The 18,332-nt window shown below is 37.2% G+C and overlaps 1 protein-coding gene across 1 annotated transcript; it reads left to right on the forward strand.

The window, feature by feature from the left end:
- Positions 1–329: 329 nt before the first annotated feature.
- On the forward strand, positions 330–1,244 carry LOC127093174 (uncharacterized). The gene is made up of 2 exons (XM_051032078.1): positions 330–703; positions 863–1,244. Exons 1-2 carry the CDS (start codon positions 330–332, stop codon positions 1,242–1,244), a joined length of 756 nt encoding a protein of 251 aa, XP_050888035.1.
- The last annotated feature ends 17,088 nt before the right edge of the window (positions 1,245–18,332 follow it).

An 18,332-nucleotide genomic window follows, 5' to 3' on the forward strand; every position in this document is an offset into this window, starting at 1 on the left:
CTCGAGCTAGTTGCCAGAGAAGGATGAGTCAGCTTGAACAAGAAAATCAAGAGCTCAGGGAGGAAGTAATCACCTTGAAATACAGTTTGGAAAGGCTTACAGCTATGATGAATACTTTGGTGGCTGCTTAGAATCAGTCAACGAACAATTCTCAAGATCCAGTGCAACGAACAACAATCTCTGAGAACATCTCGACGCCCATTCCAGTGGCGCCCGTCAATGATCATCTATATCACATTCCACCCGGTTTCCCTTGGGCCATGCCTCACGGTTATATGCCAACTGGATACCAGCCTCAAAATGCTAAAGCTTAAGTAGTGACTGTTGTGATGTTTGTACCTCCTCCTATGGTGCATACGACTCCTTATAATGAAGAAAACATTTATTATGCTACTCCAAGAGATGTTATGGGAGTAAATGAAAGGTTACAGGGATTTCAAGATCAGTTCTTAGAAATGCAAAGGGAAATTAATGCTATTCGAGGTAAGAATCTTTTTGGAAAGACCACTTCCGAACTCTGCTTAGTTCATAATGTTCAAATTCTACCCAAATTCAAAGTACCAGACTTCGAGAAATACAAAGTAAATTCATGTCCTCAAATTCATTTGGTGATGTATGCTAGGAAGATATCCACTCAGACTGATAACCATCAGCTTTTGATCCACTACTTTCAAGACAGTTTAACTGGTGCCGCTCTTAAGTGGTACACGGGCTTGAACGACGCGAAGATATGTACTTTCAACGACCTTGGTGAAGTTTTTGTTCATCAATACAAATATAATGTAGATATGGCTCCAGACAGAGATCAACTCCGGGTCATGTCTCAGAAAGACTAAGAGAGTTTCAAGGAATATGCTCAAAGGTGGCGTGAAATTGCTGCACAGATTTGCCCTCCACTTGAAGAGAAAGAGATGACTAAAATGTTTTTGAAAACTCGGAGTTCATTCTACCATGACATCATGATTGCCAGCGTACCCAGTGATTTCACCGAGATGGTAAACATGGGCATGCGACTTGAGGAAGCAGTCCGAGAGGGACGTTTGACTAAGGAAGCTGGCGCTTCTAGTCATGTTAAGAAATTCACCAATAATTTCTCCAAGAAGAAAGAATCGGATGTTAATTTCGTTTCATACGACAAACAAAGAAGAAAGTATCAACATGTTGCAGTCGTTTCACCAATCATTAGTCCACCAATGATAGCGCCAATTTATCAGCCACAGTTCTTGCATCAACATCAACAATAGTATCCTCAACAACATCAGCAACAACAACATGTTCAACAACAACCATCAAATAAAAAACCTCCACAACATGCTCGCTTTCAATTCAACAATCAAAATCATATTCAAAAAAGGCCACAACTTGATCCTATCCCTATGTCATATGCATAATTGTTTGCTGCACTGCTAGCTAAAAATCATGTACAGACAAGGTCTCCACCACCCGTGTCAAAGGACCTTCCCTATTAGTACAAGGTAGATCAATTTTGTGCTTACCATTAAGGGGAACCAAGACACAACATTGAAAACTGTTTTGGTCTAAAGCCAGATGTTTAGAGGCTCATCAAGAGTGGTATCCTTTCATTTAAGGATATAAACCCCAATGTTCAAGTTAATCCTTTTCCGCAACATGGTTCAACCTCAGTTAACATGGTATATGATTGCCCTGGTAGTTTCCGGATCTATGATGTACGGTTGTTGGGCGAGAATTTAGTAAAGAAACACGCCAGATATAGCAAGAATGGTTTTATGCCTCCACATAACTACGCCTCTTGTAGGGTTTGTTCTAGGAACTCTCAAGGATGCCTAACTGTTGTAACCGATCTCCAGGATCAAATGGACCAAGGTTACATTGTAGCCTACCAAGCCAGAGATTATAATCAGGTCAATATGGTCAATAGTGACAACAAAATAAATGTCATAGTTCCTCAGTTCAAAGACTCCGAGCCTATACAAATTACTTATGACAGTCAGAAGACTTTTGTGACTCCTCTGGTCATTAACTTACCGGGCCCAGTTCCCTACTAATCTGATAAAGTTATGCCTTACAAGTACAATGCTACAATGACTGAGAATCGAAAGGAGGTTCCTCTACCCTCCATTGTTAACGACGCTGATGTAAGCAGGGCCAGAAGGAGTGGACGTGTATTTGCAAAAGGATTGAGGATGTCACAACAAGAAAGCAGGCTCATGTTGAGATCCCTTTTGAACCATTTGGCCAATCTGGCAGCATGAATCTGAAAAGTGATGATGATGAGGTGTTGAAGATCATCAAGAAAAGTCAATACAATATGGTGGAACAATTACTGCATACGCCTTCCAAGATATCTGTGTTATCTTTGTTGATGAACTCTGAGGCTCACCGTGAAGCTTTGCAGAAAGTCTTAGAACAAGCCTATATAGACCATGATGTGACGATCAGACAGTTTGATAGTATCCTCGCTAACATCACGGCCTGCAACAACTTGAGTTTCAGTAATAAAGAGCTCCCCGAAGAAGTAAGAAATCATAACATGGCACTAAATATCTCAATAAACTGTATGAATGACTCTTTGTCAAGTGTGTTAGTGGATACATGCTCGTCTCTCAATGTCATGTCGAAGTCGACACTTTCCAGACTTTCTTTTCAAGGTGCTCCTATGAAGAGTAGCGGGATTATTGTTAAAGCTTTTGATGGTTCCAAAAAAATAGTCATTAGAGAAGTAGACCTTCCTATGAACATCAGACCTCATACTTTCTAGATGACATTCTAGGTGATGGACATAGAAGCCATGTATAGTTGTTTATTGGGTTGTCCTTGGATCCATAAAGTTGGGGCAGTCACTTCCACTCTGCATCAGAAGCTTAAATTTGTGAAGAATGGGAAGCTAGTGATAGTCTGTGGGGAGCAAGCACTGGTTGTGAGTCACTTATCATCTTTCTCTTATCTTGAACCTAAAGAAGTTCTTGGAACTCAATTCCAAGCCCTTTCTTTGATTGACAAAGATGTCAAATGAGGAGTATCCATCTCTTCATTCAAGGATGCATAACGGCTAGTAAATGATGGTATAACCGATGGTTGGGGAACCGTTTTGGATCTCCCAGAAAATAAACACCGAGAGGGTTTAGGATTTTCTCCTACTTCCAAGAAGATTGCAGAAGGAAGTAGATATGTTCGTTTAATCAAAGAAACTTTCCATAGTGGAGGGTTCACCAATCCCACTTTTCCAGAAGTTAGTGCCATCACTGAGGATGATGATTCAACATGGGAACCCTACTATGTCGATCCTGAATATGATCTTGAGGCAGAAGATGCATATGTGCTTTTCTACTTTCCTCATCATAGAGAACTTGAATATATCCATGGGTCAGAAGACGAAGCAGCTAAAGCCAATTCCATTGTGGAAGATAATCCTAAAGATGTTTCGGCCAACTTTATAGCCCGCAGAGTGATTCGCCAAAAATGGATCTCTGTTGATGTTCCTATTGTTGTTCACATTTCAAAAGTAATATTTTTTTGTTTGTTTTCTTTAAAAAAAAATCCTTTCGTTATTCCTAAGGCGAAAGTGACAATGTTTGGGCTTGTGTTTCAAGAATTAAATGAATGAAAATGTTATTTTGTTTCCATATTGTTGTTTTTATTATTTTGTTGTTTTTTCTGGAAAATGGTAATCTAAAATAAACAAATAAACACTTCCAGATAGCTGCACACAACTTCACACTTTTATTTGTTTCTAAAACAAGCATAAAATCACATGTGCAGATTAATTCATGACATATCCATTAAAACCAATGACCCTCTGCCCTCTTGCAACTTTGAATTCTTTACGTACGAAGTGGAAAAAGAAGAAGAGGAAGATATTCCAGATGAAATCTATAGACTGCTTGAAAATGAAGAAAAGACCATTCAGCCATTCAAAGAGCCTGTGGAAGTAATAAACTTGGGATCTGAAGAGGATAGAAAAGAAGTCAAAGTTGGAGCATTGCTCGCGCCAGAGGTCAAAGAGAGGATGATAGAGCTTCTCCGAGAATATACCGATCTGTTTGCTTGGTCATACCAAGACATGCCAGGGTTGGACATCGATATTGTGGAGCATCGTTTACCATTGAGGCCAGAGTTCCCACCGGTCAAGCAAAAGTTAAGAACTCATCCAGACATGGCGATCAAAATCAAAGAGGAAGTGCAAAAGCAGATTGATGCAGGTTTCCTTGTCACATCAGAGTATCCGTAGTGGTTGGCCAACATTGTGCCAGTTCTCAAGAAGGACAGGAAGGTTCGCATGTGTCTTGACTACATAGATCTAAACAAAGCCAGTCCTAAGGATGACTTTCCTCTGCCACACATTGACATGTTGGTCGACAACACCGCCAAGTTCAAGGTCTTCTCTTTCATATGGAGTTTCCGGTTACAATCAAATCAAAATGGCACCCGAAGATATGGAGAAAATAACTTTTATTATACCTTGGGGCACATTTTGCTACAAATTAATGCCTTTCGGATTGAAAAATGCTGGTGCCACCTATCAATGGCCTATGACTACTCTTTTTCATGACATTATGCATAAAGAGATTGAAGTTTATGTACATGATATGATAGCAAAATCAAAGACTTAGGAAGATCATGTTGAGTATCTTTCGAAACTATTTCAGCATTTGAGAAAATACAAACTCCGTTTGAACCCAAACAAATGCACCTTTGGGGTCCGATCAAGAAAGCTCTTAGGCTTCATCGCCAGTCAAAAGGGTATTGAAGTTGATCATGACAAGGTTAAAGCCATTCTGGAAATGCCAGCACCTCAAACAAAAAAGTAGGTGAGGGGATTCCTTGGACGTTTAAACTACATTACAAGGTTCATATCTCATATGACTGATACTTGTGCTCCCATTTTTAAGCTAATCCAAAAGGACCAGAGTTGTGTTTGGACGGATGATTGTAAAAAATCCTTCGACAATATCAAAGAGTATTTGCTAGAACCTCCTATCCTGTCCCCTCTAGTTGAGGGAGACCATTGATTATGTATCTGACTGTGCTAGAAGAATCTATGGGTTGTGTCTTGGGTCAACAAGATGAAACGGGAAGAAAAGAGTATGCCATCTATTATTTGAGCAAGAAATTCATTGACTAGGAGTCCCGATATTTTATGCTAGAGAAAACTTGTTGTGCTCTGACTTGGGTTGCCAAGCGTCTCCGTCAATATATGATGAATCACGCAACTTGGTTGATATCCAAGATGTATTCGATTAAGTATATATTTGAAAAGTATGCATTGACCAGAAGAATTGCTCATTGGCAGATGCTCTTATCCGAATATGACATTGAGTATCACACCCTGAAAGCTATCAAAGGAAGTGTCTTGGCAGATCATTTAGCTCATCATCCAATCGACGATTATGAGTCTATAAATTTTGAATTCCCAAATGAAGATGTGATGTACTTAAAAGCCAAAGATTGCAATGAACCACTTCCAAATGAAGGGCCAGAGCTAGGTTCTCAATGGGGTTTAGTATTTGATGGAGCAGTTAATGCTTATGGTAATGGTATTGGGGAAGTAATCATCACTCCTTATGGCTCACATATCCCTTTTACTCCAAGATTAACATTTAAGTGCACGAACAACATGGCGGAATACGAAGCCTGCATCATGGGTCTAGAAGAAGCCATTGATCTTAGAATAAAAAATCTCGATGTTTATGGAGACTCGGCTCTAGTTGTCAATTAAATTAAAGGAGAATGGGAAACTCGTCAACCCGGCCTAATCCCATATAAATACTATGCAAGGAGGTTATCTACTTTCTTCAACAAGATTGGATTTCATCACATCCATCGTGAGGAAAATCAAATGGCAGATGCCTTGGCAACTTTGGCTTCCATGATCGTTGTGAATCGTTGGAATGATGTGCCTAAGATCGATGTTATACATCTTGATAGACCCGCTCACGTATTTGAAATGGAAGAAGTCTCTGATGAAAAACCATGGTACCACGACATCAAATGTTATCTCCAGAGTCAAGAATACCCACACGGAGCATCAAACAAAGATAAGAAGACCTTGAGAAGACTGGCTAGTAACTTCTTTCTAAATGAAGACGTGATATACAAGAGAAACTTTGACATAGTTTCGCTTAGATGCGTGGATAGACACGAAGAAGATATGTTGATGCAAGAAGTTCACGAAGGTTCCTTTGGTACTCATTCCAACGTACATGCAATGGGTAAAAAATGTTAAGAGCGAGTTACTATTGGCTGACAATGGAAGCTGACTATTGCAAGTACGTGAAGAAGTGTTACAAATGCCAGATTTATGCTGACAAGATACATGTACCATTGACTCTTCTCAATGTTCTCTCCTCTCCATGGCCTTTCTCTATGTGGGGCATCGACATGATTGGTATGATTGAGCCTAAAGCTTCCAACAGACATCGTTTCATTCTGGTGGCTATTGATTATTTCACAAAGTGGGTTGAAGTGGCCTCATATGCCAATGTGACCAAGCAGGTGGTAGTAAGATTGATCAAGAATCAACTTATTTGTCGTTATGGTGTGCTAAGCAGAATCATCACTGATAATGGTTCAAACCTGAACAATAAAATGATGAAGGAAATGTGTGAAGAGTTCAAGATTTAACACCATAATTCCTCTCCCTACAGACCCAAGATGAACGGTGTTGTTGAAGCTGCCAACAAGAACATCAAGAAGATCATTCAGAAGATGGTAGTGACTTATAAGGACTTGCATGAGATGCTCCCTTTTGATCTGCATGGATATCGTATGTCCATCCGCACTTCAACAAGGGCAACCCTATTTTCTCTTGTCTATGGAATGGAAGCAGTTCTCCCAATAGAAGTAGATATCCCGTCAATGCGTGTCTTGATGGAAGCTAAGTTATCCAAAGCTGAATGGTGTCAAAGCAGGTATAACCAATTGAATTTGATCGAAGAAAAGAGGATAACGACTTTATGCCATGGTCAGTTATATCAGCAGAGAATAAAGAAAGCATTCTACACGAAGGTTCGACCTCGCGTTTTCAGAGAAGGTTGCCTTGTGCTTAAAAAGATTCAATATTTCATATCTGATTCCAGGGGAAAGTGGACTCCTAATTATGATGGCTCATATGTTATCAAGAAAGCCTTCTCCGACGGGGCCTTGATTCTTACAAATATGGATGGTGAGGAGCTCCCACGTCCTGTGAATGCTGACGCAATCAAGAAATACTTTGTCTAGAAAATAAAAGAACAACTCACTAAGTTGAAAACCTGAAAAGACGACTTAGGCAAAAATGAGCGTCTCGGTGGACTGAAAACCCGAAAGGGCGGTCCAGGCAAAAATTAGAGACATAAACATAAAATGATTATCCTGGTAGATTGAAAACCTGAAAAGGCAATCTAGGCAAAAACAAATGATTATGGCAAGTAACTGCATCAGATCAGATTGGATCACTTGAAGCAACGCCTGCCTGTCAAAGCTCTCAACTGGCTCTTATTAGAAGCCCAAATACATCTGGAATTCAAATTTGTTAGGGAAAATAGTTTCATTGTATTTTAATGTAGCCTTTTCCCATATTACCATTTTTCTAACTTTATAAATATCCATTGGATTACGCCACTTACGGATCACCATTCTATCAATAAAATTCGAGACTTATCCATTTATTGACAATCCTTATATTATTTATGTTTCGTAAAAATATCATTTTTACTTTGATAACGATTCTTGAAACGAATATTTGAAATTTTTTGTTTTTTCAAAATAAAATTTTGTTTTCTTTTGATTTGTGAATGCAAAAAAGAACGTCCACAGTTAAATCCCCAAGCAGCGAGTAAGTTGTGAAGTGTCGGATGTTGGAACTCAATGTTCCCTAGCAAAGTGCTAAGCCTGGATTTTCTATCAAGCTTTAAAATAAACAGTCAAGCTTTTTCAACGATCTTCATTATCCCCGGTGGAAGTTGTAAATTTTGATGATGTCCCCGGAAGAATCATTTTGAAGGTCTTCGTGACCAATCTACACTCGTCCTTGAGAAATTGGAATCCTGCAGCAAGATCTTTGCTTCATCAAAGGTTCAGATCTCATCCCCAGACGAAGCATCTTCCTCTCCCCAGAGAGAAATGGACCTGGTGACGAGACTTTTCTCCTTTGATGACCTTTAACTCATCTCCAGTGATATTTTCCACCTTAATGAGACTATCCAAGCTCATGTTGAGCTATGAAACATATTATGTCCCTAGCGTGTCTGTTTTGTCTGTTTTTGTTAGCATAAACATAACATGCATACATGCGTATATATATATATATATATATATATATATATATATATATATATATATATATATATATATATATATATATATATATATATATATATATATATATATATAACCAAATTCACATCCATTTTGCATTCCTTGATGACATTTACCTCAATTTATTTGACTATGTTCATCCTTGGGTGTTATGTTTATTTCCCCATAGAAGTCATCAATCTTAAGCAGAGAGTTCATATCCTTTCTAATTCCCCACTGAGTTCATTCCTCGTGGAAAATGGTTTCTTTAGTTGTGCTTTTCCATCTTTGGATAGGATAAAATCCCATTTGAGCCTCATTCCCCATTGGTAGAGTCTTGCTTGATTGTTTTCTCTCCAGTTGTTCTTGGAGTGAGCCAAATATTTGGAAATTAATGGTGAATCTCTCTAGGCTGTTAAACCTAGATCGATAGTGCATTTACTTTGCACTATCTCCCCAAGAGAAGCATCTTCATTATCTCCAATGAAGACATATCCTTTTCCCTAGTATGGACGCAAGTGGTTATCTCTTTTGAGAAGCTTATCTATCTTGAAGGAATTATTAACATAGAAGTTTTCTTCCATCAGATGGTTTTCTCTCCAGAGAAGTTTGATGACGACTTCTAACAAGTAGCTGTCTCTTTATTTGAGAAGCTTGTTTCATGATCTTTGATCCCTAGTAAGTAGCTGTCTTTTCCTGAGAAGCTTATTCTATTCCTGGACGCCCATTTTGGATAATAGATGGCAATCTATTTTTGAGAAGGTTGTTTATCCCCCAATGAAGTTATCAACATATCAAACGTTCTTTCCAACAAATAGCCATCTCCCAAGAAAATTTCGTCAGAGAAGTTTGTTGAAGACTACTACAAGCACCTTTCTTTTATCACAAGACTTTATATCCATGGTGAGGTGTTTCATTACAAGAACTTATATCACCAGTGAGGTGTTAATCACAACCAATGGTACTTTACCCACTAAATCACGGTGGAATTCTGTTGAAGATCCTTATTGTGATTTTCTCTTTATTTGAGAACTCCAGTTTTTTATAAGATTAATTGACCCGCATCCTTCGAAGATCCCCGATGAAATTACTTCTCTTTCCCCAACAAGTGGTCACCTTTTTAGGAGCTTGCTCATTGATCCTTTCCGAGAGAAAGACTTGGTTAAAGAAGAAACCAAGACCCGTTCGCTGGCTTATGACCTGAATCGTGGATATGTTTATTTTGCCTTTTCTAAGTGGAATACTTAAGTAAAGAAGAAGCTTAATCATGTTTTGATCATGTAATCTTATTTGGACTCGTTATTTGAATAGGAGGTCTACTCTACCTTTGAGAAACCTATTGTGAATGCCAGAACTCGTTATTTGAACATGCGATCATCTCTACCTTTGAGAAACCTATTGCGAAGATATTTCCAAAGTGAAACGTACTTTTATTTGGACTCATTATTTGAACAGACGGTCATCTATACCTTTGAGAAACCTATTGCAATCCAATATATTTCTAACAAGACGATTATGTTTGCTTAGGCTACCACATGTTTGGTAGTAGGTAATATACCTCCCTCCTTGAGCTACCCTATTGTTTAAGCTTCCCCGTGATGGTAGTCGGTAGTCTCATTCCCTAGTAGAATTGATAATCTCATCCCCTTGGAGCCATCACCCCTTCCTCAGTTGAAGTCATGATCCTTTAGAATGATCTATTCCCCAGGAAGCCTTGATCCATTGGAATTTACAAATCTTCTTCCTCAGTTGAAGTTGTAATTTTTTCCTCAATGGAATTTCTTTTTGTATGTCCCCACAATGGTGTTCCTTTATCCCTATGTGTTTTCTCAACTAATATTACTCCCTTGTGACATTGTTCCTCAAAGAATTCATGAGTCCTGCATGCATATCATATCATAAGCATTTGGTGGCCCCTTAGGGCCAAAAATTGTGCATGTTTGTATTTAAGTCTCTCCAATCACGTAGAGATGAAAATTCCAATATTCATATCTCCGGATTGAAGAAACTTAAATAGGGGCATCTGTCATACCCTAACTTTCAACCCTAATATGCCACCATCGTTTGTATCATTTTCATTACATCTAGCATCTTTGCATTACTAACCTATTGAAAATACAAAAAGATTTTCTACTTTGTTTGTTTTAAGTTAGGGTTTTGCACCAAGAGCTTTCAAAGATTGATCAATCAAGACTTGGCATGAGTTTTAACATTTAAAACTCCTCATACTTCCCAAGTGATCAAGTGACTTCCATCAACAAGAATTAAGTTCAAGATCTTTCCATCTCAAATTCATCAAGCCCAAAGTTCATCTGATACCCTCAACTAGGGCTTTGACCCAAAGTCAACTGGTTGAACTTTTAGCCAAGGCATGACCCCAAAGCTTGAAGTATGGTTCAAAGACTTCAAATACATAATAAGTGATCCATTCACATAATCCAATGTGCCCAAGAGATCCCATTCATTAAAGATTGCAAGAATTGGATTCATCTGATACAAAGTCAACTAAGGCAAGGTCAAAGTTTAACTTTTGACATTTTTGGTCAACCATGGACTTCTCAACTCAAGGATCATGAAAATATGGTTGATGGATGCATTTGATCAAGAGAAAACATGAAATAGGAGGTTACTTGCAAAAAGTACCCAACTTTCCAAGGTCATAACTTGTGATCCAAGCCACCATTTTCTTTGCTCCAATGATCATATTCAAGTTCTTACTTCATACTTCAACTTTTTACTTGATTATTGATTCCCAAAAAATTTAAGGAGTTCAAGTTATGAAGCCATGAAGTTGGTACCATAAAATTGAAACACTTAGAAAAAATTTCAACCAAATCTGCCTTCAAAAAGTGAATTACTTGATCATCATTTTTAACCATAATACACATTGATTCAAGGAAAACTCCCAACATGAAAGTTGTAGAGGATGGTCTTAGCTTTGTGAAAAGTCCTAGAGCATGAAATTATGATATTTGAGCTAGGGGTTTCAAAGAGATGAAGTTAACTCTCAAAATATGGATTTTGGGTCATTTTCATGGCAAGTTCATCATGCAACCTTGAGCCAAATCTATATAATCTTACTTTGCAGGCTATATTTCTTCTAAATCTCACTCTAATCATAAGATCACACACACTTTTGATCCATTATCCAAGAAACCAAGCCATTACACAATGAATCATTCCATTTTTGGCATAAAGGTTACACTTCCATTTGTGTAAAGTGGCTCTAACCCAACATTAAATACCATTGAGCTCTAAAATAGATTTGGTTCTGATACATACCAACTATAAACCTCAGTCAACTCCTAAACTTCAGACAAAGCTCAAAAAAACACTTCATGCACCCCATGTTTTTGCCATGCTTTCCACCTGATGTTTTGGCAAGAACCAACCAAACTAGCAAATCAGTACAAGCCACAATCATTTTATGATATCTGAAGCTTCTTGAACCATCAAGGATCACTATAAATAGTGGATAAAGCCTCAACTATCCACACACCAAGCTCACCAAGTAAAACTTCATATTTGCAAGCTTTTGACCTTAACCTCCATTTCTCTCATCTTGCTCGTGCATTCTGCCAACCAAGGCTTTCAATCCCTTCTGGGAGTTCATAAGCATTAGGAGAAGCATCAAACAATAGCTGGAAGTGGTATTAAAGAGGAATTGGACCTTGCTCCAATAGGTATACTCTTTCACTTCGAAACTCACTATACATGCATCATTTCCATGTGATTTCTAAAGCAAATATGTGTCATTTATTGTATTAAGGTTGATCATTAACTCACATGCCATTTATCTTGCTGTTTATATGAATTTAAGTTGCATGAAACCTAAAGTTTCAGTTCTGGTTTTGGCCTTCGTGCATCTTCATCTTTGAGTATTAACTAAAACCTATTGTATCATTGTGTTCCTTACATTTTTCTAAGCAATTTTGATCTTTATTTCATGAAAAATGGTTGAGAAATGAGAGAGATATGATTGATGAAAGATTTGAAAAATAATGAAAGAAAAAAAAACGAAAATAAGAAGCTAGAGGTTGAAGAAAATGCTGACATGGCATGGAAAAGTCAAACCAAATGCATTTTTATAATATATAAAATTCCTTGTGTTATAATGAATGGATGTATAGCCACCCCAGTGGTAGAAGCGCACGCCCTAAGTCACTTACAACCAAAAGGTTTGGGGTTCAAATACCCCTCGCCCCAGAATTTGGTTTTTATTTTTCCAAACAGTGCATGGAACCCCAAGGACCTGGGTTCGAACCTGGCCAGTGTAATGTTTATTTTTTCTCACTTGTTAAAGGTTCATTTTTCTTCATAACTTCAAATATCCATAACTTCATGATCCCTTAACATTTTTGAACCATTCTTTTTGTCATGTGTTAATGAGAATGTCTATTTTATGAATCCACACAAAAATCCCAAAAAATAATATCTACTTTGACCATTTTTATTAGGTAGAAAACTAGTGCATTTTATGTTGTTTTTAGGCCTTTGAATGAATTTTCTTTTATTGTTTCCTTGTTCTAAGTGATCATAGATGTTTGTGTGACCAATGTATATTTATTTAGGTCTTGTTTGATGTTGGTAGCATTCTATTTGCTTAAACATGATCATATTTTGGGTATTATACCATGATTAAGTGGCCTTGTTTTAAAATATTAGTGATTGATTATTTAGATGAAACTTAGGGATTTGTTTAGATGAATCTTTTGAAGCATCTTGATGCATGATTAGGGTTTCCACTTAAGCTTGGTCTTATCATGAACTTTGATTCAATTTTAATGTTTATTTTGTGAAGACTTATAATGTGATGCATGTTTGACCTAAATTGATTCATGTTGTGTTTACCATGTGCCAATGAATGCATTTACCATGTCAAATATGATTTTGTCTTCACCATCAGTGTGTTGTGTCTTATGATTTTATGTGAAACTTCGTCATGTCTTGTTTATGTTTATCTCAATACCTAAAAACCATGATCAATATTGTCATCCATACCCCACTCACCTTGTGGTTGCCATTGTATTTAGCCATATTTTGTGCTCTATGTTAATGCATGTTCGACATTGTTATTGTTTATACCTAAGGGAAAGGAATCATGACATTCTTGTCATTTTGCATGTGTGTGTTGATTTGCATCCTATACAACTTTTCTTCCCCTTAATCAAAAACTTCTAGATACAATCTTAGGTTCCCCTCAGTGTAAACCTTAGGATTTTATCTCTCTCTCTCTCCTTCTTATAACCACTTTCATAATAAACTTTGACTTAGGTCATGGTTTTCCCTTTTATTTCTTAATAAAATGCTTCAAAACACTTAAGCATATTCAAATATCTTTTCATAAGACCTAAAAAACAGAAACTTAATTCAAACCCTTTTCCACTTTGGCTTTTCCATGTTTAAAACCTTTTCATAAAAGGATTAGACACAAGTCATCCCTAGTTGAGATTTAAATCTCCTACCCCTTAACATTTTTGAGATTGATATTGATTCTTTTCCATTTGGAAGAGGTATGTGGCATACTTGTTGATTCTATATCCAAGTGAGAGCCCTTCTTTGAATTTAGATCTATCTTCCAGATGTTTGTGGTGGTTTAAAAGTGAGTTTTCTCCTTAAGATGACAATTTGTCTCTTTCTCATAAAATCAACCCCAACAAATCCCTTCTTACTTTTGAACCCGAACTACGAGGTTTTGATCCTTCATGGGTACGTAGGCATAAAACTCAACGTCTTTCCAAATCATCAAACAATAAAAAGATGTTCTTTTTCTCATCTCACAAATCAAATAACAAACAATTTTAAACCAATCACATATATTTAAAAGGTTCCTGTAGAGTACTACAGATGATTACAGTGCTAATTGTAACACCTCAAATTGCTTTCAGGATTATTGACTGGCCCCATAAACCAACATGAGTCTTTTCAGCATGTTTTGACCTCACTCACACACTTTTCGAGAAACTTCCCAGAAGGTCACCCATCCCAATACTACTCCAAGTCAAGCACGCTTAACTATGGAGTTCTTATTGGTTAGGCTACCGAAAACAAGATACCATTTGAAATGCCTCAAATTGCTTTCAGGATTACCGATTGACCCCACAAACCAACACGAGTCTTTTCAACATGTTTTGACCTCACTCACACATTTTCCGAGAAACTTCCTAAAATTTCACCCATCCCAATACTACTCCAAGTCAAGCACGTTTAACTATGGAGTTCTTATTGGTTAGGATACCGAAAAGAAGATGCATCTTGTTGGTATAGGTAGTACCAATTAATCCTTATAAGCCTTCCTTCAACCATGCAGTCTCATAACTGCACAACCTCATGATCCCTCTTATTCTGATATGAATTCGGGGTTTCCCTAGAAGCTGCTAGGAGTGTCTCATTGTCATGCCTCATGCACCGACAACTACTCCCTCACCCTCAGGTGTAACATGTAACCACTCTTTGGCCTCTCTGGCGTTACATGCCCACCAACTTCTGTTTGGTTCGTCCCCGAACCAAATCGTACTGGGAGAAGTCTGACTCTGATACCATTTGTAACACCCCAAACTGCTTTCGGGATTATCGACTAACCCTACAAACTAACACGAGTCTTTTCAGCATGATTTATCCTCACTTACACACTTTCCGGGAAACTTCCCAAAAGGTCACCCATCCAAATACTACTCCAATTCAAGCACACTTAACTATGGAGTTCTTATCTGTTAGGCTACCGAAAACAATATGCATTTTCTTTTCGGTAGCCTAACCAATAAGAACTCCATAGTTAAGCGTGCTTGACTTAGAGTAGTATTAGAATGGGTGACCTTCTGGGAAGTTTCTCAGAAAGTGTGTGAGTGAGGTCAAAACATGCTGAAAAGACTCTTGTTGGTTTGTGGGGTCAGTCGATAATCCTGAAAGTAATTTGAGGCATTACACTAATACCTTCCCTTTTCATAACACACCACGTACCTTAGAATCTCCCCTGTTTTTGCTTAGCTTAAGTTTAATCTTCTAGCTTTGCATATACATATTGGGTTATTTTTTAATCTTTTCCCCTTCCCTTGGATAAATTAAAGTTCGATGGTAATATTTTGATTCATTAGTCAAGTATAATCAATAGCTTTGTCTCCGATTCTTCACCACGACAATGACAAAGGAAGATTCTTGACTAAAGTAGTGGCAGAAATTCAATACTGATTAAATAAGAACATTACATATTTTGGAACTAAAGACTATTACATTTTTTGTGATAGTTGGACATCTCAGACTTAATTGTCTGTACTTCCTTGTGCCTCCAAAATAGTCTTCTAGTCTTGATCATAGTTCTTCTTAAAATTTGCTTCTAAGGTCTTGCCCTTTTTAGAGACTTCAGTTGATGAGCCTTCATCCTCTATAGCCCTAGATCTCTGAGCCATTGCTAGTGCCTCAGATTTCTGTTTTTTCTTCCTCGCCTTCCTATTCATCAAATTTCGTATTTCCTTTGCGAAATCTCTCTTGTCAACCTTGAATGTTCTTGTCTTGCCCATTCTTGTGCTGAATAGAAAACCTCTAGAGAAATGTTATATTAGTGTTAATTCACTATCTACTTTTATAGAGGTGTTTATGAGTCAAATTGTTTCTTGAGTCTTGCTTCCTATACTAGGTCGTTAGAACCTAACTTTGACCATCTTGGAACTTGTGGAATCAATGCTTATATGTCAAACAATTTTTCTCTTTTTCTCTTTTTTTCCAATACCGCTCTCTCTGTCAAACATGTTTATTTTGGTAACTTTTTGTTGATGACAAAAGGGGAAGAAAATTAAGGGAGTATTTAAGAGGATTAAAGTATTTTTGAAATGCTTTTATTAACCTGAACTCTAATCTGAACCTATTTTATTTCTTAGATTTGAATATATTTATGTTATCAAGATAAGTTTAATTAGCTTGGTACAAAACTCAAACTTTGGACTATTAGACTCAGGGGGAGCTTACAAGCTCTAAACTCTGATGTTGTCAAGTTAGTTAAACTGACCAACCATTATTTTTAAATACATTTGTTTGTCATTATAAAAAAAAGGAGATTGTTGGAACAAGATTTATTCATATCCCATAGGTTTTGATGATAAAAAAGTACTTAAATATTAATTGGATATACTAACATATATTCAAGTGTGTAGGATCATAAAGCTAAAAGTCTACTCAAAATTAACCCTGCTGGAAGCATTTGTTGACAAGCTAAATGTCTCAGATTCTGATGGATAAGAATCTGATGACTCTGAAGGACCAGCCTCTGAAGGATCATACCCTGGTCATGATACTTCTGCCTCTGGTGACATCTCAAACTCTGGAGAGGTTAACTTGAAAAGCTCAGCCTCTGGTCCATACTCTGTCCCCATAGCAGACCTATCTTGTCAACACCAGACTTAGGGTAGTAAACTAGAGTCCCTTAGTGTAAGGCTCAAGAAAAGCTGACGTGACTTATCTAGTTTGACCTCTTTGTATAGTTTATACCTAGTATGCAGTGCACTATTTTATTACACTTTAGTTGAATATCTTAGCCGGATTTGTCTTCTAACTACTCTCTCTTGGAGTTGCTACATTTCAAATGGTCTCTTGTGCAAACAACTTTCCAACAACTCTTTTATCCGCCTTTATAAAAGGAAGTTAAATATTTGAAGGAAGTTTAACAACTACTACACAATCTAACAAAACGCGTTGTGTATAAAATTTGATATAAAGTTTCATATGTTCTTTTGCACAAGCTCTTAAGATTCCTTATCTTTGTATATCTTAGAAATCTTAAGTGTTAAGAAACATTGTAGTTGTTGCAATACTTCTATACTTCTGATTGTGTATCAAAGTATAGTTGTAATTATCTTACAAGGTTGCTTGAGCAGCGAAGTATCTTGCCTGTATGCTTGAGCAGTGAAGTCTCTTTCAGGTGTGATTGAGCAGAAGTCTCTTGCAGGATTGCTTGAGCGGAAGTCTGTTTCAGGATTGATTGAGCAATGAAGTCTCTTTCTAGATTGATTGAGCAAATTTATAATCAGGACTAATTATAGTGGAAGTGTATTATTGGACAAGAGGAAAGGACTAATATCAGTTTAGGAGAGGAACCAGGATAAACTTTGTGTTGATTTGTTTATTGCTTCTGAACTTTATTATTTTTCCGCTGCCTTTGACTTTCTGATATCAGACTCTGAACTTGTTCAGATCCTGGAGTTGTTCATCAGAATAAAAGAAGAATCTACATACATAATTCAATCCCCCTTATTGTGTATTTTTCTCATCTTCAAAGTATTATGGCGCTGAAAGGTACTATCATGACTTCATTTATTGGTGGCGATGTTACTTCTCCTTTTCGAGTCCTTATGTGTCTCTAGACTGCTTTCCAAGGAATATCCACCGTCTAAAGGATGTTGTTGTTGATTGAATGGCCTTTACGCGCTTAAATATAAGGTAGGTTTTCTCTATGTATTCCTTGCCTTTATGATGAGCTGTTGTGAAGATAGTGTTTCGTTTTACCATTGAATCAAAATTAGACGATCTTGTTAGTTGATATTGGTTTTGCATGTTGGATCAATCTTTCTTCTGAGCTTGAAATTTCCCTTATCTTCACTTTTATGCTTGTTGACTAAGTCATAAAGATAGTTCAAATTTGCTCGCCTTACTTCACCTAGCTCAACTATATTCAATATATAATTTATTCACAGCAACAATGTCAGTTTTAACCAAGAAAGTTACCAAGGATATTTCTGGCAATTGGGTGGATCCTAAGATATTAAGGACTACTTCTGCATTCATTCATGAAAACGTGTTTGATTAAGCTTTGAGAGACGTAGGTTCAGCTAGATATTGAGGTGTGTTTCCCCATCATAGGCTATCGTCTTCCCTTCAATAATTTTGAATTAAGTGTCTTAAATCATCCGTTGATCGCCTCTTCGAAGTTGCACCTAGTAAAGTGGGTGTTCATTAAAGTCTTTCAATACTGGTGTAAGTATAAAGGGGTAAGATGACTGTGATGTTATTCTTTCATCTCTTTAAGATCTAAAGCATTCCCAACTACGTGAATGTCTCTCGTTCTTCCTTCCTAAGGTAACTCATCC

The sequence above is a fragment of the Lathyrus oleraceus genome, chromosome 1 (assembly GCF_024323335.1).
Source record: "Lathyrus oleraceus cultivar Zhongwan6 chromosome 1, CAAS_Psat_ZW6_1.0, whole genome shotgun sequence".
Taxonomy (NCBI): Eukaryota; Viridiplantae; Streptophyta; class Magnoliopsida; order Fabales; family Fabaceae; genus Lathyrus; species Lathyrus oleraceus.

Bases quoted from the DNA above. Each gene is read 5' to 3' on its own strand.
- LOC127093174 (XM_051032078.1), top strand. From the start codon at position 330: ATGTTTGTACCTCCTCCTATGGTGCATACGACTCCTTATAATGAAGAA. The intron at 704-862 runs GTACACGGGCTT...ATATGCTCAAAG, and splicing joins ACTGGTGCCGCTCTTAAGTG to GTGGCGTGAAATTGCTGCAC.